Here is a 26,265-nt window from a genome sequence, read left to right on the forward strand (position 1 = left end):
AAAATAAAATAAATAAAATAAAATAAAAATGTTAATTGTGGTGAAAATGACACCACATTAATTCTACATTTCCCTCAGGTCTGGTGTCATTTTCACCACAATTAACATTTTTATTTTATTTTATTTATTTTATTTTATTTTATTTTATTTCACACTAATTCTACATTTCCCTCAGGTCTGATGCTGTTTTCACCACAATCAACATTTATTTTATTTTATTTTGTTTTGTTTTGTTTTATTTTTTTATTTATTTTATATTATTTTCACCACAATCAACATTTGTTTTATTTTATTTTATTTTGTTTTGGTTAATTTTTTTATTTATTTTATATTATTTTCACCACAATCAACAATTTTTATTTTATTTTATTTTATTTTATTTTATTTTATTTCACACTAATTCTAAATTTCCCTCAGGTCTGATGCTGTTTTCACCACAATCAACATTTATTTTATTTTATTTTGTTTTGTTTTGTTTTATTTTTTAATTTATTTTATATTATTTTCACCACAATCAACAATTTTTATTTTATTTCTTGCAAAAATTCCTACTATCCTTCAGATATTGTGTCATTTCCATATTCATTTAATTAAATTTTATTTTATTATTTTATTTTTTTGCACAAATTTCTACTGTCCTTCAGTTATGTTGTCATTTCCACCACAGTCAATATATTTTATTTAATTATTTATTTTTTATTTTCACACTAATTCTACATTTCCCTCAGGTCTGGTGTCATTTTTTTTTACCACAACCAACTTTTATTTAATTTAATAATTTTAATAAACTTTATTTTATTTATGTTTTTGCACAAATTACGACTATCCTTCAGTTATGGTGTAATTTTCACCAAAATCAATTACATTTATTTATTTTTTTTCACACTAATTCTAAATTTCCCTCAGCTCTGATGCTATTTTTTTCCACAATCAACTTTTATTTTATTTAATAATTTAATTTTAAGTTAATTTATTATTTTATTTTACTTCACATAAATTCTGCATTTCCCTCAAGTCTGAAGTAAAATAAAATAATAAATTAACTTAAAATTAAATTATTAAATAAAATAAAAGTTGATTGTGGAAAAAAATAGCATCAGAGCTGAGGGAAATTTAGAATTAATGTGAAGTAAAATAAAATAATAAATTAACTTAAAATTAAATTATTAAATAAAATAAAAGTTGATTGTGGGAAAAAATAGCATCAGAGCTGAGGGAAATTTAGAATTAGTGTGAAATAAAAATAAAAAATAAATAAATAAATATAATTGATTTTGGTGAAAATTACACCATAACTGAAGGATAGTCATAATTTGTGCAAAAACATAAATAAAATAAAGTTTATTAAAATTATTAAATTAAATAAAAGTTGGTTGTGGTAAAAAAAAATGACACCAGACCTGAGGGAAATGTAGAATTAGTGTAAAAAAAAAAAAAAATAAAATAAATAAAATATATTGACTGTGGTGGAAATGACAACATAACTGAAGGACAGTAGAAATTTCTGCAAAAAAACTAAATAATAAAATAAAATTTACTTAAATGAATATGGAAATGACACAATATCTGAAGGATAGTAGGAATTTTTGCAAAAAATAAAATAATAAAAATGGTTGATTGTGGTGAAAATAATATAAAATTAAATAAAAAAATAAAACAAAATAAAATAAAATAAATGTTGATTGTGGTGAAAATAGCATCAGACCTGAGGGAAATTTAGAATTAGTGTGAAATAAAATAAAATAAAATAAAATAAAATACATTTAATTTAATTTAATTTAATTTAATTTAATTTAATTTAATTTAATTTAATTTAATTTAATTTAATTTAATTTAATTTAATTTAATTTAATCTAAAACAAAACTCACTTGTAATAGGGTGAGAAAAAAAAGAGATTTATTGTACAAAACCTGCTCATTAGTGGATGCAATGGAAACCTTTTCAGTGTTGCCAATTAAGAAAACCTTTCCTGTTCCTTTCATGAATGCACTGTTTCAGTATCACACTAGCTAAAATATCAAACCAAGTGGCGTTTATTTAAAAGAAAGTACAACTTTTCAAGCTTGAAATTTGAAAGGTGACTGACAATATGCATCCACTACAAAACACTGTAACAAAACAGCTAAAATATCATAGTTCTGAAAAAAGCTTTTAAACATTTCAGCAACATTAGTGCAGCATTTGAGTAAAGCTGCTAATTGGCTTGGTATTTTGTATTTAATACAACAACATTCATACATTTTAATTGTGGCCACTGCATATTAAGAGCAAATACGCAGCTTGAATTCTCTGAGGTCGTTTAATGGTTTTGAAGTGGATTAAGGGAGAGTAAGAGATTCAAACTAAATCAGAAAACAGGAGGAAAGACTGCAGATACTCACTCATACTCCTCTGGACACATGCTTACAAATGCAACTGGTCTGCAAAACATACAAAAAAATACCAGAGCTGTCAACATGAGCACCTGATGAGAGCCGATCATACGAGCAATACTTGTTTTTGTAAATTTGTAAAAAATAAACTCTTAAAACACATTTTTCACACTTCAGTTTGTCTACTAAAAGGTTTAAAGTGTGTATGCATCACAGGAACTCAGCAAAAACGCTTTTCCCCTAAACCATCATGAATAATTATAATTTGCAACACTATTTTTTATGTGGACAAAATGATACTAAACATTTTTAGACAATTACTACATAAATAATTTACTACATAATGCTCTCTGTTCACAAGCAGTATTTTCATTCATTTTTCTTCACACAACATAATGTCTCATATTTCATCTCAAGCACTTAAGTGTCAGTGCCGTCTCATTGCTAAACAAGTACACTAATCTTTAAACTTTTGCCAAAATTGTTTATTGTGGTGGAAATGACACTATAACTGAGGGATAGTTGTAATTTGTGCTAAAATAAAATAAAATAAAATAAAATAAAATAAAATGACACCAGACCTGAGAGAAATGTAGAATTAATGTAAAATAAAATAATATAAATAGTTGATTGTGGTGGAAATGACACCAGAACTAAAGGATAGAATGAATTTGTGCAAAAACTAAAATAATAAATGAACATAAAATTACATTAAATTATTAAATTAAACAAAAGTTGATTTGATTGTGGTAAAATTACACCAGACCTGAGGGAAATTTAGAATTAGTGTGAAATAAAATAAAATAATAAATAAATAAATAAATAAATAAATATAATTGATTTTGGTGGAAATGACACCATAACTAAAGGATAGTTATAATTTGTGCAAAAACATAAATAAAATAAAATTTATTAAAATTATTAAATTAAATAAAAGTTGGTTGTGGTAAAAAAAGACACCAGACCTGAGGGAAATGTAGAATTAGTGTGAAATAAAATAAAATAATAAAATAAAATAAACTGACTGTGGTGGAAATGACACCATAACTGAAGGACAGTAGGAATTTGTGCAAAAAAATAAAAAAATAAAATTTAATTAAAGTAAATTAATATGGAAATGACACCATAACTAAAGGATAGTAGGAATTTTTGCAAAAAATAAAATAAAATACAAATTAAATTAATTAATTAATTAATTAATTAAAATAAAATAAATGACACCATAACTGAGGGATAGTTGTAGTGTTAATTGTGGTGAAAATAAAATAAAATAATGTTGATTGTGGTAAAAATGGCATCAGACCTGAGGGAAATTAAGAATTAGTGTGAAATAAAATAACATTATTTGATTGTGGTAGAAATGGCACCAAAACTGAGGGACAGTCATAATTTGCGGAAATAAAAAAATTTGAAAAATAAATAAATAAATGTTGATTGGAGTAAAAAATTATACAGGATAGTTGTAGTTTGTGCAAAAAAATAAAAAATAAATAAATTGTTGACTGTGGTGGAAATGGCACCATAACTGAGGTATAGTTGTAATTTGTGCAAAAAATAAAATAAAATACAAATTAAATTAATTAATTAATTAAAATAAAATAAATGACACCATAACTGATGGATAGTCATAATTTTTAAAAAATATAAATTAAATTAAATTTTAAATAAAATAAAATAAATGTTGATTCCAGTGGAAATAACACCATAACTGAGGGATAGTCGTGATACAATTATCACAAAACAAAACAAAAAGATCTAAAAAAGTAGCAAAAATAAATGAAAACAAAAATAGCTTTAATTAGCATGTTTAAATTGAGTTTTAAAAGGACAAAAGCAGCTGTTGTTGACAAAACACCCATATGCAGTCATTCATATAATGAATCAGGACATGTAATAATGACACTCACTCAACACAAAACTACCATTCCCTGTGCTTTGAAATAACAACAGCCAGTGAGAACAGCTGGTTTATTTCAATATTAAAGACTGCCGTGAACATGGTAAATGTCCTGTCTCTTCATTTCCCCCTCGATCTCACTGAACTGACACCTGATTGCTTTTGTAATTAAATTCACATCCACGAGAGGGAAGCAGCATTTGCGTGTTGACGTTAAAGCGGCAGCTTTGGAATTACATGAATGAACGGTCTCTTATTTGTTCCAGCATTCGATTGACACATGAATAGACCTTTAGTGATTCATGAACTCCTCAGGAAAACAGAAGCAGAGAGGCACGTTTCCCATGAGGCTGAGCGATAAAAGAAAGTCATTGCTACAGTAGACAAAGATATGGCATCCTGTAGTCAAATTGGCAGGATGTGAATCTAGGAAGTACAATACTGTTTATTCTTGCACTTTCTAGTCAAGAATCAGAGAGATCTCATCCGTAAAGATGCATCTTGAAAATTTCCAGCAGGAATACTCACGTCTCTAAATGCTCTTCCTCTAGGATGGTCTGCACGGGCAGGTAGCCGAGCCGAGGGTGTTTGGTGAAGTACTTCTTTGAGCGGAACTTGTTTTTCAGGACCTTGGTGAAGTCACGCACATCTTCTCCTGAGGTTGTCTGTAACAGAGAGGCTGTAGGGAAATGTTCTGTTGTGCATGAAGAATTACAGTGACAGGGACTGGAGTGTTTAGGCTTAGAAAAATCTGAAAAAATCTATCTTGTCATCCAAGATGTTCATGTCTTTCTTTCTTCCTTCATAAAAAAATTATGTTTTTAGAGGAAAACATTTCAGGATTTCTCTCCATATAGTGGACTTCATATGGTGCCCACGAGTTTGAACTTCCAAAATGCTGTTTAAATGCAGCTTCAAAGTGCTCTAAATGACCCCAGCCGAGGAAAGAGGATCTTATCTAGCTAAACGATCGGTTATTTATTTTATTATATATATTACAATCATGCTTTTCCAGACTCACATTTCCAAACCTCTTAGTAGATTTTCAGACCATATTTAACATACAGGGTTTCTGCAGGTTTTATAAGTATAAATTTAAGACTTTCTGAAGACAAACTAAAGATTATTTAGGGGGGAAAAAATACAGCAATATGTTCTAAGTATAATGTCAAGGGAGCACATGAAGAGTTGCATTTATAGAAACATTTCAAAGTAAAGATACAAACTGATCTAACCAACTTTTTAATTAATTTTACAACCACCCGATTCAATAACTTTTACCTTCTGATCAGACCCATTGTTTATATATATATACCTCTATGACTCTGCTGTTTCTCCTGAATGGTGCTTAAACAACGTAAGTCCTAAAATAAAATACAAGTAATCTCAATTTTTTTAAGTTAGGAGCACTTAAAAATTAGCCTTCGCATTACGAGGTGATATTTGACTCCTTAAAGTGATTTACAGGGGAATTTTGTTTTTACCTTTGTAATGCCATTTTTGGCAATTTTATTAAAAGTATGTCATCTTTATGTCAATTTTTTTAATTACATTTTTTAAGATTTTTAAAATTGTTCAATGAATATTGAGCGACTTAAGACATTCAGCACAGAAATGGCACTTTCGCTTCACTTTAAAACGTCCTGTCTTGTTTTCTCTCCCAACTTCAAAATCGCCCTACATCGCTTTATTACCTTTTTTTGTTAAGGGCATTTGATCTTCTTTGCATGTTCACCTTGTAAACACTGGGTTGGTACTTCTGCAGCGATGTAGGACGATTTTGAAGTTGAAAGGTGATGGGAGTTTTTTAACATTCCCTAACTGTATGTCAAAAACTGGAATGCACAGAGTTCAGGCAGAGCTAGACAAGACGAGCATTTGAGGTTATGTAAAAGTATACAAAATGTAACTTTTTCTAGAAAATAACAGATCGTTTTGCTAGATAAGACCTTTCTTCCTTGGCTGAGATCATTTAGAGTTCTTTAAAGCTACATTTAAACTGCATTTTGAAAGTTCAATCTCGGGGGCACTGTTGAAGTCCACTATATGTAGAGAAATCCTGAAATGTTTTCCTCAAAAAACATAATTTCTTTACGAATGAAGAAAGACAGACATGAACTTCTCAGATGAAGGTGTGAGTAAATTATCTGTACGTTTTTTTTTTCTGGAAATGCACTTACTTACACACCCATTAATTCAGATTCAGATTGTTTATTGTCATTGAACTTACACTGCCCTCCCTAAGCATGGAAACATCCCTGGCAAAGTGTGGTTTTGGATGATATCGGCATAATTCCTATAACTTTTTAGTGCAAATGGATTAAAGTAACTTGACATTATCATTGAAGAAAAGCAATAATAATTCTCATTTTGATTACATAATAATGTCAAAGACAGACATGCCCCTTTGCCAGCTGTGATGCCTGGTTACTGGTTTAAACTTGGCCCAGGTTTTTAAAAGATTTTTGGGTCAGGACACCTTAATAGCTTCAACAATTGATTGAATGAACCAATTACAACACAATTTAGGCCCAGATTATGCAGAGCTGCTAATAATGGATATTTTGATTAATCGAAAATTTTAAGTTTTTTTCTGTGAATAATCTGTTCATGTAATATAATATGTTTTCATAGTTTGTGTTGTCCGTTATCAGTGCAAAATTATCACAAATTAAAAAGAATTCATGCCAATATTGTCTAAAACACCACTTTTCTATGGCGTTTCCAAACTTTTGGAGGGCAGTGTACATCCAATGAAATTATAGATTGCATAATAATTAGGGGTGGGCATAGATTAATTTTTTTAATCTAGATTAATCTAGATTAAATCTTGGAATTAATCTAGATTAATCTAGATTAAAATGGCTAATTTGAATTCTGCTGAAGGCATTCAGAATATGTGTGCTACCCAAATAATGACTAAAAGTAAGTCTTTGAGAATGGATCATAAAGCTGTTCTATGATAATTTGTTGATGAAAATAACATTACAGTTACATGTTACACCGTACTTTTATTTTGACAGGTTGCCGTGAAGTTTCTGTGTATACAGTATGATATGATGCTAGTTTTCTCAAATGAAACGGTAAAAGTGACACTCACAGCAGTTTTGGAGATTGAGTTTATCTGTTCATGTGAGATGCAAATGCCAAAAATTACCGGGAGCGTCACGTGTGTTTCAGTATGAGTGTAGTAAAAGCTCGTCTCCGCCATGCATACATATACAGCTAGGCAAACGGAACATATCGGATTCATATTAAAACGGTCTTTTTGCATTTCAGTTTTCACATACACTAGTCCATATCGCGATTTGAATTAAGTGACAGACCAACATTTGATTTATGAATCCAAAAAACGACGAATTTATGTGGCATTTCGCTATAGTAGATTCGGTTTTTATGAATGGAGGACGACGCGATCCCGTCTGTGTTTTGGCGGAGGAGACGTAAACGTGCGACCATATTCTATAGTCTTTGGTATACATCCGCGTTAAACTATCAAGGTGAAAGTCAACATAGCTTGCATAGTTTAGACCCAGCTCCCAACCCAAATTTGAGAATAGATTAACGGCGATATTTTTTTTATCGCACGATAAGAGTCTCACGTTAACGCAGCACGTTAACGCCGATAACGGCCCACCACTAATAATAATATTTATATTATCAAATTTAATAAAACATAAAAAATACATAATCTTTAGAAATAATAATAAAATTAATATCAAATTAAATATTTTTAATAAATTGAACAAAATAAAAAAAATTCTTAATTATTTAGGGTGGTGCAACACCCGCTAAATTTCCTTCCTAATTTTTGAACCATTTGCCACAATGCCATCTCAAAACACAAGTGTCTTCCAGATGCTCACAGGGGTGCAGTACTCCACCATCGGATAGCTGAGATGCTGGTCTTTGGAAATCCTTCCCGAGAAAAAGCACGTCTGACACACATTGTAGTTGAAGTGCTTCAGACTTCGATACCTGAAAGATAAAAGATATTTAACACTAGCAGCTATGAATTTTGCAGCACTAATACTGTCAGTGAAATAAACTATGCTGAATAAATGACGCTATTGTCTTCTGTAGAGCATCTGCTAATAGCTTAAATTGACACATTCCACTATGTGTATAATAATAATAACAATAAGTAAAAAAAAAAAAAAAAAAAAAAAAAAAGTAAAAAAAAGAAAGTGTAACATTGTTTTTACTGTGATTAATAATAATGTCTTTATTATTATTATTATTATTAAATTTATTGTTATTTGTTATTTTATTTATTTTAAGTTAAAAAAAGTGCAACCATGTTTTATTATAGTTTTTTATTAATAATAATAATGTATTTATTACCATTATCAATATTAATAAAAGTATTGTTATGTATTATTTTATTTATTTTAATAGTATATTTTGTTATAGAATTTTAGATTTGTTCATATAATATTCATATATTTAATTTTAATGTTTTTTGGTAAAAAAAATTATGAAATCACAAATATCGGGGTTTTAAACTTGTGTTTAGAATTAGACACATTTCACTATTTGTTTAATAATGATACAATAATAAATTGAAAACAATACACAGAAACTTTTTATAATATTTTTTATTATTAGTTATGTCTTTATTACTATTATTATTATCATCATTATTGTTAAACGTATTTTTTTTGTAATTATGCAAGTATGTTTTGTTATATATTTGTTTATTTCAACCTTGTTTATACATTTATTTTAATGTTTATTGTTAAAACTAATGAAATCACAAATATCACGATTTTTAACTTAAACGAAAAATAATAAAATAATAAAAGTGCAACTTTGTTTTTTATTTTTATTAATAATAATGTCTACTATTATATTATTATTAAATGTATTGCTATTTATTATTTATTTTATTTTAATATTTTGTTATAGAATTTTATATTTCAACAGTTTATATATTTCATTTGAATGTTTATTTTAATAGCATATTTTGAACTTATGTTTAGACACAGTCCACACATTCCATGTTTATAATAATAATAATAATAAAGTAAAAATAATAAAAAGTGTAACCTTATTTTTATTAATAATATTATTTATTATTTGATTTATTTTAATAGCATATTTTACTGTATAATTTAATAATATTAGCTAATAATAGCTCAAATACAATTTAGTTTGACCTCCTGAGGTTGAACCTTATGCACCTCCTTTGCTGAAGAAAATTAAATATTCAAAGTTTCTAGCCTTTTTCTACACAGCAACGTCATAACAGTCCACCCTAAAACAAATTTCACTAATATTCCCTTTGTTTTACCTGAAGCCCACCATGGGACACTCCTTACAGATGTTGCATCTGGCCTGATGTTTGGCAGTTTCTGCGGCGGCGACTCTATGAAGCACAGGTAACCAAACCATGGACTGCGGCTCCAGATGCATCCAGTCCACAAACTGCTGCAGCTCGATCACGTCTTCACGGCCCACCTGAAAGCCCAGACGACAGACAAGCCCCTCATTCATAACTGCAATGCGCTGCGTGACACACTATAATGGAGCTGTCTGAGTCTAAAAGCACTCGGATGGTCTATTTATCATTTCAGAAGCGTATTCGACTACAACCCAAAAGCTATAATATCCCATCACAACCTTATTAGCCCGAGGGCAAGGGATCCATTAGTAATTTTGAAGTGAAGCAAATGGGGCCAATTGTGGTCATTTGTGTCTCCCTCGTGACATTAAATCTGCTACTACTGTTATGAATCAATTACAGCAGGCCAGTTAGGGTAGGACTATCAAGAGTCTTTCATTACATGCAACATTAAATGAAAAGAGCTCCACTGCGACCCGAGTAAAACAGCGAAGCGGGCTCCGTCCAGGGCGGCTTTCAGGAGAGCTGAACGGATTTATAAATACTCCATTATACCGGCGGATGTGGTTCACATCGTAAAGCACTCCATCATGCGATATTATGGGAATGCGTTCGCACAAATCAAGTGGATTTCATTTAAATATCTCTCGGTAGCTTGTGCGTCAGCTGTCGGACCGAGCGCTAAGCGTCTGAAAGTGGCGATGTAAATCCCCTGGCAGGCCTGCCACTCTTATGACTGAGCTCATCATTTATTTATATGTCAAAACTCAGTGATGTGTAATGATGAGCCCCTTTTCCCAAATAAACAAGTCTGGGCATTCGTTTGCCAGCTCCCTTTAGGAATATGTAATGTCTCACACACCTGAATTATGTATCACAGAATGCTGTTTATTGATTTGCATGTCAGATTTTTTGTTAAACACACTTTTTTAATGCACACTTATGTTTTTTTAACTCCCTTAGTAAATAAAGTAGGGATTTTGTTTTGGTTATATAATGAGGTCCAACAGAAAAATGGAGAAACTATTTATTGCTCAGATGTTTCTCAAAGATGTGTATTGAAAATCTGTTTGTGTAGATTATTCGTTCTTGGACAAATTTGAGTGCGCATGTCTAGACTTGCTCTTGGAAAGTTTATTAATTAAAACTAAAACTATTAAAATATTTTGTTAATTGAAATAAAGCTAAAATAAAATAAAATCCAAATATTAGACAACAAAAAAACTTTAAATGAAATTAAAATGACTGGCTGAAATTAAATAAAACATAAATCAGGACTTACAAAACAAAAGTTAAAATAGTTAATAGTTAAAATAAAATTACTAAAATGTAAACTAAAATTAAAATAATAACTAAAAAAATATAAAAAATAAAATTAAAAATATTAAAAATATTCATTACACTATAATAGTACTTAAACTTAAATGAAAATAAGTTCCCTAGTCAAGTTAATGAAATAAGTTTACGTTGATGTACTCAAAAACTAACTAAACTAAAATAACAACTACAATTAAAATAATAACTGAAAATATAAAAATAAAAGTTTATAAATATAAAATATTAATAAAACTGTAATAGTTTTTAAAAAACTATTTTAATAATAAAACTTTGGAAATAAGTTGTCTTGTCAACTTAATGAAATAAGTTTAGGTTGAAGCACTAACAAAAAAAAAAAAAGAGAAGTAAATCTGAAATAAAATTAAAAAAATTAAATGTAAATAGTAATATTTAAAAACAAACTTATAAAAATGGCCAAATCACATAACAAAATTACTAAAAATTTAATTAAAATGAAAAATTAAAATAAAGGTAAATGAAAAAAAATTCTAAGAAAAAAAAAAATATATTTTTTAAATATTTTAAAAATATTTAAAAAATGTAAAAAATTATAATTATAAGTCTATAAATAATACAAAAATGGTTCTAATAAGAAAAATCAGACTCCATTTGACCTGAATTTGATCTCAGTGTTTTGGCAATTCACTAAAATAAGTTTATGTTGAAGCACTAAAAAAAAACTAGCTAGAATAAAACATAAATCAGAACTAAAAATAAAACTCAAGTAAATTAAATCTCAAAAATAATACATTTAAAAAACTAATAAATATGACAAAGGCACATAAAATGCACAAAAATTAAACTAAAATTAAAAGAATAACTGAAAATATAAAAATAAAAGCTAATTTAAAATAATAAAACTATAATAATAAAAACTTCAAATGAAAATAAGTTGCCTGGTCAACATAATGAAATACATTTCATTTGAAGCACTAAAATAACTGAAAATAAATAAAAGAAAATAAAAACTAAAAACTAAACTAAAAAAACACCAAAATAACTAGCTAGAATTAAATAGAAAATAAATCATAACTAAAATTAACAAAAAAGCGCATAACATTACTACAAATTAAACATTATTAAAAAGTAAAAGCTAATTCAAAATATTACGAAAACTACAACAGTATATAAACAACGCTGACATAACACTAGTTCTCAGGATACTTGTAGATCTTTATTTGTTATTATTATTATATTTTTTTTTTTTTAACCTGCAGGCAGTGTTAACTCACATATTGAAAGCAGCTACGGACACTGGGCTCCATGTTACTCCCTCCGAATGCTGCGGCCTCCCCAAGCTGGTGTGGGATTTGGATACTGTTGCGCAGCAATAACGCCAGCTGCCTCTGGTTACAGACGCCCACAGCGCCGGCCACCTGAGCGAACAGATCTGTGGAGGACAGAAGAAATAAAACCCAAAGAAGAGACCAGGAGGGTGAGCGGTTTAGATTTTAGACTTAAGATCCAATTTATAAATGTCCTTGTAAGAGCCACAGCAAGGACAGTGTTGCATTCAATTCCCAGTCAGTCTGAGACACTGAAATCACAGTTTGCAGTGAAAGCGAAAGAAAGAAGGTTTCACAACATAACTTAATTTGTTTATAATTTGAGAGCAGGATAGAATATTTTATGCCACATATATTCAATATCAATTGAATATGTACTTGCATTTGTACTTGTCCTTCAGAGGTCCTTTCGAAAGAGAAAACAAGCCAATCTTCATGGACAACACTTGAACTTTTCCACTTCTGTCACTATTAAAAGAAAATAAAGACAGCAAGAGACTAATTCAATCTCAACAGGGTTTTTCACTGTTTTGGATATTAAAATACTTTCCAGTTCTAGCTACTTTGCTATTCGTCTTTGAAAATTGTGCAGACAAAGCAACAACACACTGAATTCTGGTTCAACCTTCTGGCTACACTTATACTGATGCAATGCAGAAATTACTTATTATATTTTAAATGTGCATTATCTTGGGGAATAACATTGGTTATGTCTTTACTAAACAGTTTAGCGTCAGTTTGTCCCCTTGGCAAAAATAGAAATATTGCTGTAGGACTGCAAAATTAAATTAACAAAGCATTACATCAAATATGTATGAGAACAACCATTACAAAGGAGACTGTCCTATGCAAAAAAAAAACTACTAAAGAATTTATTATGATTAAAAATTGTGTAAATGTCTTTGCATTATGCAAAAACTATTTAAAACTTTGACAAAAAGTGTTACTTTTTACCTTGTTTTTAAACCGTATATCTATTTTTTCATCTTTTTAAACTAAATATTCTTTTTGTGTGATTATCAGCATCACATCACTTGCTTCGCTGCAGTGAACGGGTGCCGTCAGAATGAGAATCCAAGCAGCTGAGAAAAACATCATAATAGTCCACAAGTAATCTAAAAAGAGTGTGTTTTTAATGAACAAATCACTTCAAACCACTTTTTTTTTTTTCATAAAAACAAATATGTTGGTGGATTTTGATGTAAGAGGACAAACGGAGATGGACTTTTTCACTGGAAGAAGCTTTATTATTGATTATGTAATCCCATTTTGGCCAGACACAAAGGTTTATTTGCCAAAACACCTTAATGGTGGATTTGTTTATTATAAAGATAAAATCAAGAGAGATTTTGTCTTCACAAGACATTAACTGATGGACTGGAGTGGTGTCGATTATTTGTGGATTATTGTGATGCTTTTTTTATCAGCTGTCTGGACTCTCATTCTGACGGCACCCATTCACTGCAGAGGATTCATTGGTGAACAAGTGATTTAATGCTACATTTCTTCAAATCTGTTCTGAAAATCAAACTCATCTACATCTAAGATGGCCTGAGGTTGAGTACATTTTTCAGCAAATTTTCATTTTTGGGTGAACTATTCCTTTAAGTGTTTAAAGAAGAAATGCACTGCCAACAGTGTTTCCAGGGTTGCGGTTTTCCCACACAATTGGGCCATTTTGAAAATGCAGTCATGGGAAAAATTTCAGATTTCCGTATTTGTACATCATTCAACCCAAATGTTTTCCATCCTTGTTTTAATATCAAACATACAGTTTTGTCATGCATCATCTTAGTTGACAAGAATAAAAATGTTTTATATATATTATATATTTTAAAAGATTGATTAAATTTTTTAAGTTTTAAGACAGGATTTTTTATGATAAATTTGTAAAAATCATACAAAATAAATTAAATGGAAAACAGAATCTATGGAAAAATAAAGTGGCTGGAACATTAAATGAATTTCATGGGGCCATAAATTAAAAGTTGGCTGGAAAGAATTTATGAACAAAATTTAATAATAACAATAATAAATATTGATATGACATGGGAAAAAAATCCTAATTATTTCTGTACATATCCGCCCTAATTTTACATTTTGTTATTAAAAGGTGCTGAATTTTTTTTTTAAATATATAAAAAGTGCTGTAAATTAAAATGAAAGAAAAGGTATAAGGAAAAAAGAAAATACAGGTTAAATAATTTCATATGCACATTATACATATAAACAAGTCTTGCTAAGATTAAAAACATAGAATAAATAAAATCTAAATGTATATTTTAAAGGGCATTAATAAAATAAAGCTGCTGTCAGCTGTGATTGGACAGAGCAAAATTGAGCTAGTTTTCATTCCTTTTGAGTGGAATTCCAAGATGTTCATGTCTTTCTTTCTTCAGTTGCAAAGAATTTAAGTTTTTGAGGAAAACATTTCAGGATTTTTCTCAATATATTGGACTTCAATGGTACCAAATGGGTTGAAGGTCCAAACTGCAGTTTCAATTCAGCTTCAAAAGGCTCTACACGATCCCAGCCGAGGAATAAGAGTCTTATCTAGCAAAACGATCTGTGGTTTTCTTTAAAAAAATATAAGATCATCTTGCTCTAGCTCTGCTATGCGTATGCTGGAAATGTCACACGTGGTTAGTTCTTCAGCTGTGTACTTAGGTGAAAAATTCCATTTCATTTTCTCCTCCAACTTCAGAATTATCCAAGGTTTAGGCTGTTTGCCTTTTTTTGCAGGTTTGCTTTGTAAACAGTTGATCTGTACTTCTGCATACGTCATAGGTGCATGAGCATTTGTGGTTAAAAAGCATATAAATTTGTATTTTTCTTAGAAAATAACCACTAGATAAGACCCTTATTCCTCGGCTGGGATTGTGTAGAGCCCTTTGAAGCTGCACTGAAACTACAATTTGGACCTTCAAGCTGTTGGCCACCACTGAAGTCTACTATATGGAAAAAAATCCTGTAATGTTTTCCTCAAAAACCTTAATTTCTTTTCGAGTAAAGACAGAAAGACGTGAACATCTTTGATGACATGGGGGTGGATAAATTCATTCTGGAAGTGAACTTCTTCTTTAAGGGCCACTGTAATAAAGATAAGACCCATACAGACCTGTCATAGACTTTTAGCAGCCAATTGAGACACAGATCCACGCATAAAGGCACATTAACCAGATCCGGATGCACCTGCTGAAGTTCACGGTAGATTGTGCAGAGACAGTTTATGATGCCTGGAATCTCCAGTAGCTGGCCATTATGCGTGAGTTTATGTTGATCAAAGACACTCTGGGCGATGCCGAGCTCCAAAAGGTCCACTGAAACAGACAGACAGATTTCATCTCCACTCATTTCTGTCTCCACAATGAATTCCATTCAGCGCATTTTAATGAAAGTCACCAGAGCGTAACTCATCCGTTGGCGTGTAATGAAAATTCCCAACTGAAAAGGCAGCAAAAAATTATATTTCTTATCAGCATTCATCAGATTTGCAACCAATTATACGTTTCAACAACTAGCCTTTCTCAACGTTACCCACGTCCGGAGATATGAGGCAAAAAAGCAGCTGCTGCCTGTTACCAAAAACACCACCCGGCTAACCTGACTGAAGGCTATTTCTGCACAGCTTGTACTGAACTAATGTTGTCAGCGGGAGGCTCTAATGCTCTCGAAACTCCTACTGCAGATCAAAGGCTCAGAGTTAGTGTACCAGAAACGTCCTGACAAAATTAGCAGATAGAGCTCGAGATTGCGTGGTTAAAATTGTCTTCTGCAGTAATCTGTTTATTACTTCCTCCAGTCATTTCGAATGAGAAGGGGCGAGCGATTTTTCACATTGACGGTAATTTGCAACGCAATGATTTATGTCCAAACAAATGTAGTATTTGGTACAAAATCCCCCCACAGAAGAACTACGGATTTTTTTTTTTAGGAAAGTAAGAAGTATAAGACTTAATTGATAAGTTATCACTCACAGCAAAGGGCTTTCTGAAGCCGGCGGCTCTTCATCGCTGTGCGGTAAGCGGAGAAACGCACATGGCTCAGATCAGCTGCGCATTGAGGGTAAAACATAAAGGTTGGATGTGAATATTATTAATAAGAAATGTCCTAGTTCTCAAATTCAAATAAAGAGCAAAATGCAAGCATTGAAAACGCACATTTTGAATATTAAGTATATTAAAGTTGAGGTCAAAAGTTAACACCCCCCCTTTCAGCATTTGTGCAAAATGTTAATTACTTTACCAATATAAGAGGAATCATATAAAATGCATGTTATTGTTTATTTAGTACTGACCTGAATAAGATATTCCCCATAAGATGTTTACATATAGTCCACAAGAGAAAATAATAGCTGAATTTATAAAAAGGACCCTGTTTAAAAGTTGATTCAAACACAGCTGTGTTTTTTTGTTTAGTGATAGTTATTCATGAGTCCCTTGTTTGTCCTGAACTGCCTGCTGTTCTTCAGAAAAATCCTTCAGGTCCCACAAATTCTTTGGTTTTCCAGCATTTGTGTGTATTTGAACCCTTTCCAACAATGATTTTTCGATCCACTTTTTCACACTGAGGATAATTTTGGCATTTTAAGATCAGGGTAAATGTAAGGCAGTACTAAATAAAAAAAAAATATGACATTTAGGCAAAATAAGAAAAATGTACACATCTCTATTCTGTTCAAAAGTTTTTACCCCCAGCTCTTAATGCATTTTGTTTCCTTCTGGAGCATCAGTGAGCGTTTGAACCTTCTGTAATAGCTGCATATGAGTCCCTCAGTTGAAGGGAAAAGATGAAAAGATGCATCTCAAAATCATACAGTCATTGTTGGAAAGGGTTCAAACACACAAAAATGCTGGTAAACCAAAGAATTTGTGGAACAGCAGGCATTTTAACTGTTCAGGACAAACAAGGGACTGTTGAACTACTGTTACTAAACAAAAAAACACAGCTGTGGATCATTCAGGTGACAACAGTATTAAGAATCAAGGGGACATCCATTTTTGAACAGGGTAATTTTTATAAATTCAACAATAATTTTTCTAGTGGAGTATATATATAAAAATCTTTTACATTAAATATCTTATTCAGGTAAGTACTAAATAAACAATAACATGCATTATGTATGATCCCTCTTATTTTGGTAAAATAATTAACATTTTGCAGATTCTGAAAGGGGTACAGTATGTAAACTTTTGACTTCAACTGTACATAGAAAGAAAGACAGAACACTTAACATTGACTGACAGGTAAAAGAACAAACCCATTGACTGAAATAGCTGTGTCATCTTCGGATGATCCCACGAGGTGGTCTGCTGCTCATGGCTGAAAGATAATTAATAATAATTAACATAAGTTCACCTTAAAGGAATGTACCATGGAAAATGTATTTAGGTATCTGTCAAGCATAAGAATAAAACTGACAAAGTTCTGTAGAGTTTCTCACTTATTTGTAAGAAATCGATACTTTTATTCTGTAAGTATGCATTAAATTGATCAAAAGTGATATTGAAGTTATTTATGATGTTACAAATGATGTTCTTTTGAACTTTTTATTCATCAAAGATTAAAAAAAATATTAAGTGTCAACTGTTTTCATCAGTTATTATAATATGAAATGTTTCTTGTGCAGCAAATCAGCATATTAGAAGGTTTCTGAAGGAAATGAATCTAATACATTTTAGTAAGGGTGACTGCAACTAGATTAAAATTTGTTGAATTACTTCATTCTGATGCTAAACTGAACACATGGGAAATCACATGAAGAGCTTGATGTGTCATAGCAGAGATTAGAATGTATGAAACAAAACTCACTTGATATAATAAGGAACGCCGTTATGAAAAACAGCTCTTTGCCATGGGAACTGAACGGAAACTGGTTGGGAGACAGAAGGTTTTAAAGATAAAGTCATGACGTCTGAATAACTTTCAAGCAGTATGGTTTTTATTGTACAGTGGAAAAAAGTATTTGAGACAAATTTAAGTTTTCTTGCTTTTCTAAACAATGATTTTTCATGACTTTTTCAGCTGTTTCCAGTTGCAGAGATAAGGATTTTTAAGAAAATAAATGAACAGCAATTTCTAGCTGATGAAATACTAAAGTGTTCAAAAGTTTGGGTTCTGTAAGATTTTTTTATGTTTTTGAAAAAAGTCCATACTCTGTTGCGCTCACCAGAATGAATTTATATTTGACCAAAAACACAATTAAATAATAAATATTGTGAAATAATATTACAATTTAAAATAACTGTTTTCCATTTAAAAATACTGTAAAATGTAATTGATTTCTGTGATGAAAAGCTGAATTTTACTTAATCTTTAGTGTCATGATCCATTTGAAATTTCATGAAAAACATTTCTGATTATTATCAATGTTGAAAACAGTTGTGCAGCTTCATATTTGTGACCCTGGACCACAAAACCAGTCTAAAGTAACACAGATATATTTGTAGCAATAGCCAAAAAATACGTTGTATGAGTCAAAATGATTGATTTTTCTTTTATGCCAACAATCATTAGGATATTCAAAGACCATGTTCCATGAAGATATTTTGTAAATTTCCTACTATAAATATATCAATACATTTGCATTGCTAAGAACTTAATTTAGACAACTTTAAAGGCTATTTTCCTAAATATTCAGATTTTTTTGCACCCTCAGACAAATATTGTCCTTTCCTAACAAACCATACATCAACGGAAAGCTTATTTATTCAGCTTATTCAGTTTATCAGGACACATCTTTTCAGGATTCTTTGATTAATATAAAGCTCAAAGGAACAGCATTTATTTGAAATTGTTTTACTATCACTTTTAATCAATTAAATGCATTCTTGGTAAAAATTTAAAAAGTAAAATCTGACGGACCCCAAACTTTTGAATGGTATTGTATACCTATTCAGCACAGAAATTACTTAACAATTACTTTTTATTAAGTCATAAGTTTTTCCATGACTATGGGAATACTAACAAATGCTTAAAAATGTTTGCCCAACTTACCAGATAAGAATTCATGGGAGAAATGTTTCTTGTCCATTTGAGAGCATTGCGACTGCTGGTGCTGATTACCGACAATCCCCTGATAAGATTTTGAAAAATTAAAAAATGAAAGATTATGACTACACCATATGGAAAGATAAAAAATGATGCCTAACATCTTACTGTGCTATCAGAGCGTAATGTGCTGATCGAAACAGAACCCCCCCAATGGAGACATAATGATAGCTCAGATCAGAGGGAAATTACAGTGCTTTAAAGGCTTTTTCATCCTATGAGATGACTAAGCAGGGGGCAGTCTGAAGAAAATAAAGACATTGTTCTGAGAATATGAGAAAGAAGTCGCTGGTACTTCACTTCTGAAATGACCAGATGCTCATTATCCAACACGCCTGCCTTCAAAAGTCTGTGGAGACACATCTCTGCCAAAATATAATGAGTGCCCTTTTCATCTTGTGTGACAGACAATGCCACATCCCAAAAGCACAAATGGTGCACCTCTTTCGGTTATATTAATATAACTATTACGTTAAATCCCGAGATGCTCACTTTGGGTGAAAAATGTTGTTGATCGAGCTCCAAAAAAGATTTAGCAGCAGCCTGACTGTGGTTTGATGAGGAGTTTGGGTGAAACAAGGCCCAAGAGTGTCATTGGGCAGGTAGCAGCTTAATTATCTATGTTCTCCAGCTGCCCAGATCGATACAAAGGGTCAATATTTTTGCCCACAGGATCCTCAAAACAACATGACAGACACACACTCGTCAAGCCACGGGATAAAGGAGCAATCAAAAACAAACTAGACTCCGTGTGGCTGGAGTGATCCTAATGCATGATTAAAAATAATCGATTCTTCAAGGTCAGCGCTGGGGTTTGAATGCATCTTAAGAGCACTTCAGAGTGTGATACCAGACAGCTCAAATGATCTGTTGCCCACGTGGCACAAATTGGCATCTTTATAGCTATTATGTGGGCTAGTAAGAAATATTCTAAATTGGAAGTGTGAAATAATCTAAAATTTTGACCTTTATTCTGCCCTACAAAGCAAAAAGGAAGTAACTACGCCGAGTGCAGAACTGAGAAAAATGACTTTAAAGTTATCCTGTCATTCAGCCTGTTATCCAATGTTAAAACCGTCCCATGAGGATGCCGCAAAATCACACACATTTGAGATAAGAATGTCATGAAAATGATAATAACTCATTTTTGACCAAAAATGCAGTTACTGCCTTTTTGCTTTGTAGGGCAGTTTTGTGCGAATGCCTGATTTAAAGAAAGTTTACCCCAAAATGAGAACCTGCTTAAAATTTACTCACCCTCAGGCCATCCAAGATGTAGATGAGTTTGTTTTTTCATCTGGACAGATTTGGATAAATGTAGCATTGCATCTCTTGCTCACCAACAGATGCACTGCAGTGAATGGGTGCCGTCAGAAGCCGTCGTTTTTAGCCAAAATAGGAAACTTTTTAGGCATTTTGCCTGTTGGTTTACACATTTTGGGGACTGAAAACGCATAGTGGAAGTTTTTGAAAACATTATAATTTCTGTGTAAACACCCAATACAGGAATCTTTAAAAACGGTGACGTCATGTGGATGCATACTATGTGTTAGGTATGTAGACATGCGCAGTTGGTGATGATTTTAAAGGCAAACGCAAACAAACAGCGCACCAACTACTGACCTGGCATACATAGCATACAGAGTTTTTGGCAGTTTCGCGGACATATGTAAACGCAAATCGTTTTGAAATCTTTAAAACTTTAAAAACACACTTTTCAGTCTGAGAGTCCAAACAGTTGATAAAAACATCACAATAACCCACAAGTAATCCACACGGCCCCAGCCCATCAATTAACATCTTGTAAGAAATGTATCCATTAAAACGTTTTAACTTTAAACCATCGCTTGTGGCCAAAAAAGTCTGTAATTCATAATAATAATGCTTCATCCAGTCAAAAAGTCCATCCCCTGTTGTCCTCTCACATTAAAATCCACCAACATATTTGTTTTAAAACTACACTGTATTGCCAAAAGTATTTGAACACCCCCTTTCAGTGAACAGGTTGATTATTTTAGTAAATCCCATGAGTATAAATCTTAACGTTTAAGCATATAATAATATTTCTAACGGATTGTGTGCTTCTAATTTTGTAGTTTGTAACAGTTTGGACGGGACCCTTTTCTATTCTAACAGGACCATGCCTCTGTGTATAAAGGCGAGGTTCAAAAAGAAATTATTGATTCAGTTCTTGTGCGAGAACATAAAGCAAAGTCCTTATAACAGCTGCTGAACACCTCTGGTGTGACTTTAAATGCAGACCTTGTGCCAAAAACCTCAAAACCAAAAACCAATGACTTGTACATACACTATATGGACAAAATTATTGGACACCCCCTTCTTTAGAACAGAAAAAGGCACTTTCAAAACTGTGGCAAGATGTAAACATAATTTATGTATTTAAATTTTTTATTTTTTATCTCTGTTGCAACAGTTTTGGAAGTGTCTAAAATGACTGTACCCATATGTACAAGTCATTGGTGTTTGGTAATGAGTTTTTGGCTCAAGGTCTGCATTTAAAGTCACACCAGAGGTGTTCAGCTGGGAATAGGACTTTGCTTTATGCAGACCAGTCAAGTTCTTCCACATTGACTTAATCATTTCTTTTAGAACTTTGCCTTATACACAGATGCATTGTCATGTTAGAATAGAAAAGGGCCCTGTCCAAAATGTTGCTATAAAATTAGAAGCACACAATTCCCTAGAATATCATTGTATGCTTAAACATTAAGATTTGTACTCATGGAAATAATTAAAGTAGTCAAATCAGTTCATTAGAAGGGGGTGTCCTAATACATTAGGCAATAAAGTGTATTGTGGGCTGTTTTCCCTTGTAAACAGTGCTTGATCTGTGCATATTTCTCTCCTAATTCAGACAAGATTTCTTTTCCACTGAAGGAAGCAATAATTTGGATAAGGAACTTGAAGTTACAAATGTCTTAATCATGAACATGCAGCTTTAATTGATGGACTAATATGGTGTGGATTACCTGTGGATTATTGTGATGTTTTACTTAGCTGTTTGGACTTTCATTCTGACGGCACCCATTCACTGCAGAGTATCCATTGGAGAGTAAGTGATGCTGAATTTCTTCAAATATGTTTAGATGAATAAATTTAGCATGATCATGCATACATACAGCTTAAAGAGTCTGTATGTATTTCATATAGTGTTGTGCCCATTACTGCACATCTCAGAGTTTATCCAACGTAACTCCATCTTAACCCTGATGTTTGACATTGAATGATAAATAGGCAGCACGGTTTGATGGCCTTGTGCGTACGCAGTCCTCTACCTGACCTGGCAGACTGATTCAATCAAACAGATGCATTTAACCCACATAAGACGCCATTCTACCATATTTATTGAAATGCCCTTGTACAGTCAAATCTGAGTCAGATCTTTCACTGGACCTGCCTTATTCTATTCAAGGATAAAATTACAAAGAAAACTCATCACTTGAGACATGAGAGATGAGCTTCCTGTGACATTTCCAAGTGTATAATAGAGTTCTACGTCTGTGGAGGTCAATCTGAAATAAACTGAAGACTATATAAAGTATAGGCTAATCATTCAACAAAAATAAAATAAAATGAATTTTGGTAACACTTTAAAAAAAAGTTATCAGATGAAAAGTTTTTCTAAAACATTTATTAATCTTTTTTTTTATTATTATTAATCTTAATAAATGTAATATAGTAGTTACTCATGATAAGTTACATTTATTTAACTAAGAGTGCCTCATTTTAAAGTGTCGCCATATTTTTTATTTGAACTCACGATATTTTCCACGTTCTCCAGCACACAGTTGACCATGCTGTGTTCCTCAGAGTGCCAGCTCTCATCCTCCATCTCAGCCAAGCCAAGGTCCAGTTGGTTCATGGCATGTTGGAGATCCTGAAGTTTCCCCAGAGCCCAGTCAAGTTCGTGCTGCCAGCTGGCGGCCTGAGCACTGAAGCGCTCCCAGTGCTGCTGAACCTCAATGGCCTGGTCCTGAACCGCTTGAGCCAGCTGACGAATCTTCTCCTCCTGGACTGTCTCTACTGAAAGTTAAAAGCAGCTTTCTGTCAAATAACCTCAAAAGAGACGTTCTACGTCATCGTTTCATCTCATTTTGAGTGATTATTCAACCCCGACGTAGCTTTTTGCGATCTGTTTCTGCACACCATGGTGACATTTAAAGACCACGATAACCATGACGTTCTGAACATTATTACAGATTTCCACATTATAGTTGTAGACAATAAGTTCAACCAACTTCAAGATAGGTTAGCGACGAAGCACAAAAGGATATCGCTGTTTTAGTCACATTTGTATTGCACACAACTTTACTGAGTGATCTGGGGTAAACAAACACTCAAGCGCTGGTGGTTATTCTGATTCATTCTACTGAATCGGTTCGTACAAAAGGATGCCCTCTATCATGTAGCTTTCGGTACAATTCATTCGTCCTTAATGATTCTCTCTCATAAGTAGCTGTGGACGTCCGATTCTTTCTAGTTAATCGGTTCAGCCTAATAAGTAGCTTCGGAAAGTCTTAACGGACCTTTCTCTCATATGAATCTTATAAATCCAATTTATTGCAGTGAATTAGTTCGCTCTAAACGATTCTCACATGTCTACTGAATTGGTCTGTACAAAAAGGATCCCTTCTGTGTATGTTGGCTTTGCAAAGTACGATTAATTCCAATGATTCGGGTCGTCCTTGACGTTTCTCGCTCATAAATAACTGGAAGTCCGATTCATTCTAGTTCATATTGGTTCGGTCTAAACGATTCTCTCTATAACTATCTATGGAAAGTTCCATTCAGTATAGCGAGTCCGTCTTAATGGACTTATCTCCCCTATGAAGCTTTTGAAAGTCCAATTCAGTGTAGTGAATCGGGTAATTCTAAACGATACTCACATTTCTCCTGAATCGTTTTGTCCAAAAGGATCCCCTCTATCATATGTAGCATTGAAAAATTGCGATTAATGATTCGGTTCGTCCTCAACGATTCTCTTATAAGTAGCTGTGGAAGTTTCATTCAAGTTAATCGGTTCTGCCTAAACGATTCTCTTTTATAAGTCAATTTGGAAAGTACAGGGAGCACAGAGAGTACTGAGACATTCGTCTTAACGGAACTCTCTCTCATATGAAGCTTTTGAAAGTCCAATTCATTCTGGTAAATCAGTTTGTTCTAAACGATTCTCACGTATTATGTAGCTTGGAAAGTACGATTCATTCCAGTGATTCGGTTAGTCCTTAACGATTCTCTCTCATAAGTAGCTGTGGAAGTCGGGGTAATTCTAGTTAATCGGTTTGGTCTAAACGATTCTCTCTCATAAGCAGCTTTAGAAATTTCGATCCAGTCTAGTAAATCGGTTCATCTTAGCGGACCTCTCTCCCACATGAAGCTTTTGAAAGTCCAATTTATTGTAGTGAATTGGTTCGTTCTAAACGATTCTGGCGTATATACTGAATCGGCTCGTACAAAAGGATCCCGTCAATTACGTAGCTTTGGAAAGTACGATTCATTCCAGTGATTCGGTTCATCCTTAAGGATTCTCTCTCATAAGTAGCTGTAGAAGTCCGATTCAGTCTAGTGAGTCGGCTCGTCTTAACGGACCACTCTTTTGAAAGTCCAAATTCGTTGCATATCCGTTCTAAAGGATTCTCACGTATATTCTGAATCGGTTCGTACAAAAGGATCCCCTCTAATTATTATAGCTTTGTAAAGTATGATTCATTCCAGTGATTTGGTTTGTCCTTAACGATTCTCTCGCATAAGTAGCTGTGGAAGTCCAATTTATTCTAGTGAATCGGTTCGATTTAAACTATTACTCTCTTACACTTAACTTCGGAAAGTCCGATTCAGATTAGTGAGTTGGTTCGTCTTAAACTTATCTCTGTCTTGTCTTATATGTAGCTTTGGAAAGCTAAATTGTTTCTAGTGCGATTACTTCAGTGTAATTGTGATTGTTTTTTAATTTGTGTTATAAAACTGTTCTGTTTTATAACGGGATAGTAAATTATTTAATTGCTTAGCTTCAGTGTTGGATACTTTAAAAAGAGTATCTGCTCATATTTATTTGTTCATGTCAGAGACACATAGACTGGGTTTTACAGGACTGAATATTTTAGTAGTTTCACTGTGGACCAGCACTTACCATGCCTCTTTACTCTGGAATCTAATCTTTCCACTGCGATCAGCTGCTATAAATCCAGCTCAGATTTACATCCGTCCCCTTCAGCACTCTCTCACTTTTCACTTTGTGTCCTATAAGGTTTATTGTGTCCACTGAGCCATTACAGAGACACATAAATCAAGCAGCAACGACGCTATAGACGAAAACTATGACCTCCAGAAATGAGAGGAGTAATAAAAAATTAGTGTTCGAATCCAGGAGAAGACCATTTACATCAGAAAGACAATACACATAAAATTTGACACCTGGTGGCATCTTTAATAGAAACAGACAATTGAGGACAAAACCAGACTGATAGGTGAAATTTATCACTGCAAAAAAGTGTGTTTAACAGAGAAAAGTGTGATTTTAATGCACGCTACCATTTAAAGGTTTAAGGCCAGTAAGATTTAAAATAAATACTTTTATTCTGCAACAATAATGCATTAAATTGAACAAAAATGACAGTAATGACTATCAAAAATTCTGTAAAAAAATATATCATGGTTTTCACAAAAAATATTAGCAGCATAACCATTTTCAACATTTACAATAATACTAAATATTTCTCGAGCAACATATTAGAATGATTTCTGAAGGATCACGACACTAAAAACTGGAGTAATGATGCTGAAAACTCAGCTTTGTGTCAGAAATAAATTGCATTTTAAAATATACTGAAATAGAAAATAGCTTTTTACTGTGTTTTTGATTAAATAAATGCAACTTTGGTAAGTAAAATACTTTATTTCATAAACATTAAAAAATATTTCATATTTCAAACTTTTGAATAGTGTGATTAAATGGC

At 32.2% G+C, this 26,265-nt stretch overlaps 1 protein-coding gene across 1 annotated transcript in view; it reads right to left on the reverse strand.

The window, feature by feature from the left end:
- Positions 1-4,794: 4,794 nt before the first annotated feature.
- LOC141296266 (utrophin-like) overlaps positions 4,795-26,265 on the reverse strand; it is a 33,351-nt gene continuing 11,880 nt past the window's right edge. The window contains exons 5-15 of the mRNA XM_073827531.1: positions 23,070-23,332; positions 19,235-19,313; positions 18,050-18,110; positions 17,499-17,560; positions 16,216-16,290; positions 15,357-15,558; positions 12,621-12,706; positions 12,185-12,342; positions 9,564-9,730; positions 8,137-8,248; positions 4,795-4,935 (exon numbers count right to left, since the gene is read on the reverse strand). Coding sequence (XP_073683632.1) covers positions 4,795-4,935; positions 8,137-8,248; positions 9,564-9,730; positions 12,185-12,342; positions 12,621-12,706; positions 15,357-15,558; positions 16,216-16,290; positions 17,499-17,560; positions 18,050-18,110; positions 19,235-19,313; positions 23,070-23,332 — 1,406 coding nt within the window. The remainder of the gene's footprint in view (positions 4,936-8,136; positions 8,249-9,563; positions 9,731-12,184; positions 12,343-12,620; positions 12,707-15,356; positions 15,559-16,215; positions 16,291-17,498; positions 17,561-18,049; positions 18,111-19,234; positions 19,314-23,069; positions 23,333-26,265) is intronic.

This window comes from Garra rufa, chromosome 21 (assembly GCF_049309525.1).
Source record: "Garra rufa chromosome 21, GarRuf1.0, whole genome shotgun sequence".
NCBI lineage: Eukaryota > Metazoa > Chordata > Actinopteri > Cypriniformes > Cyprinidae > Garra > Garra rufa.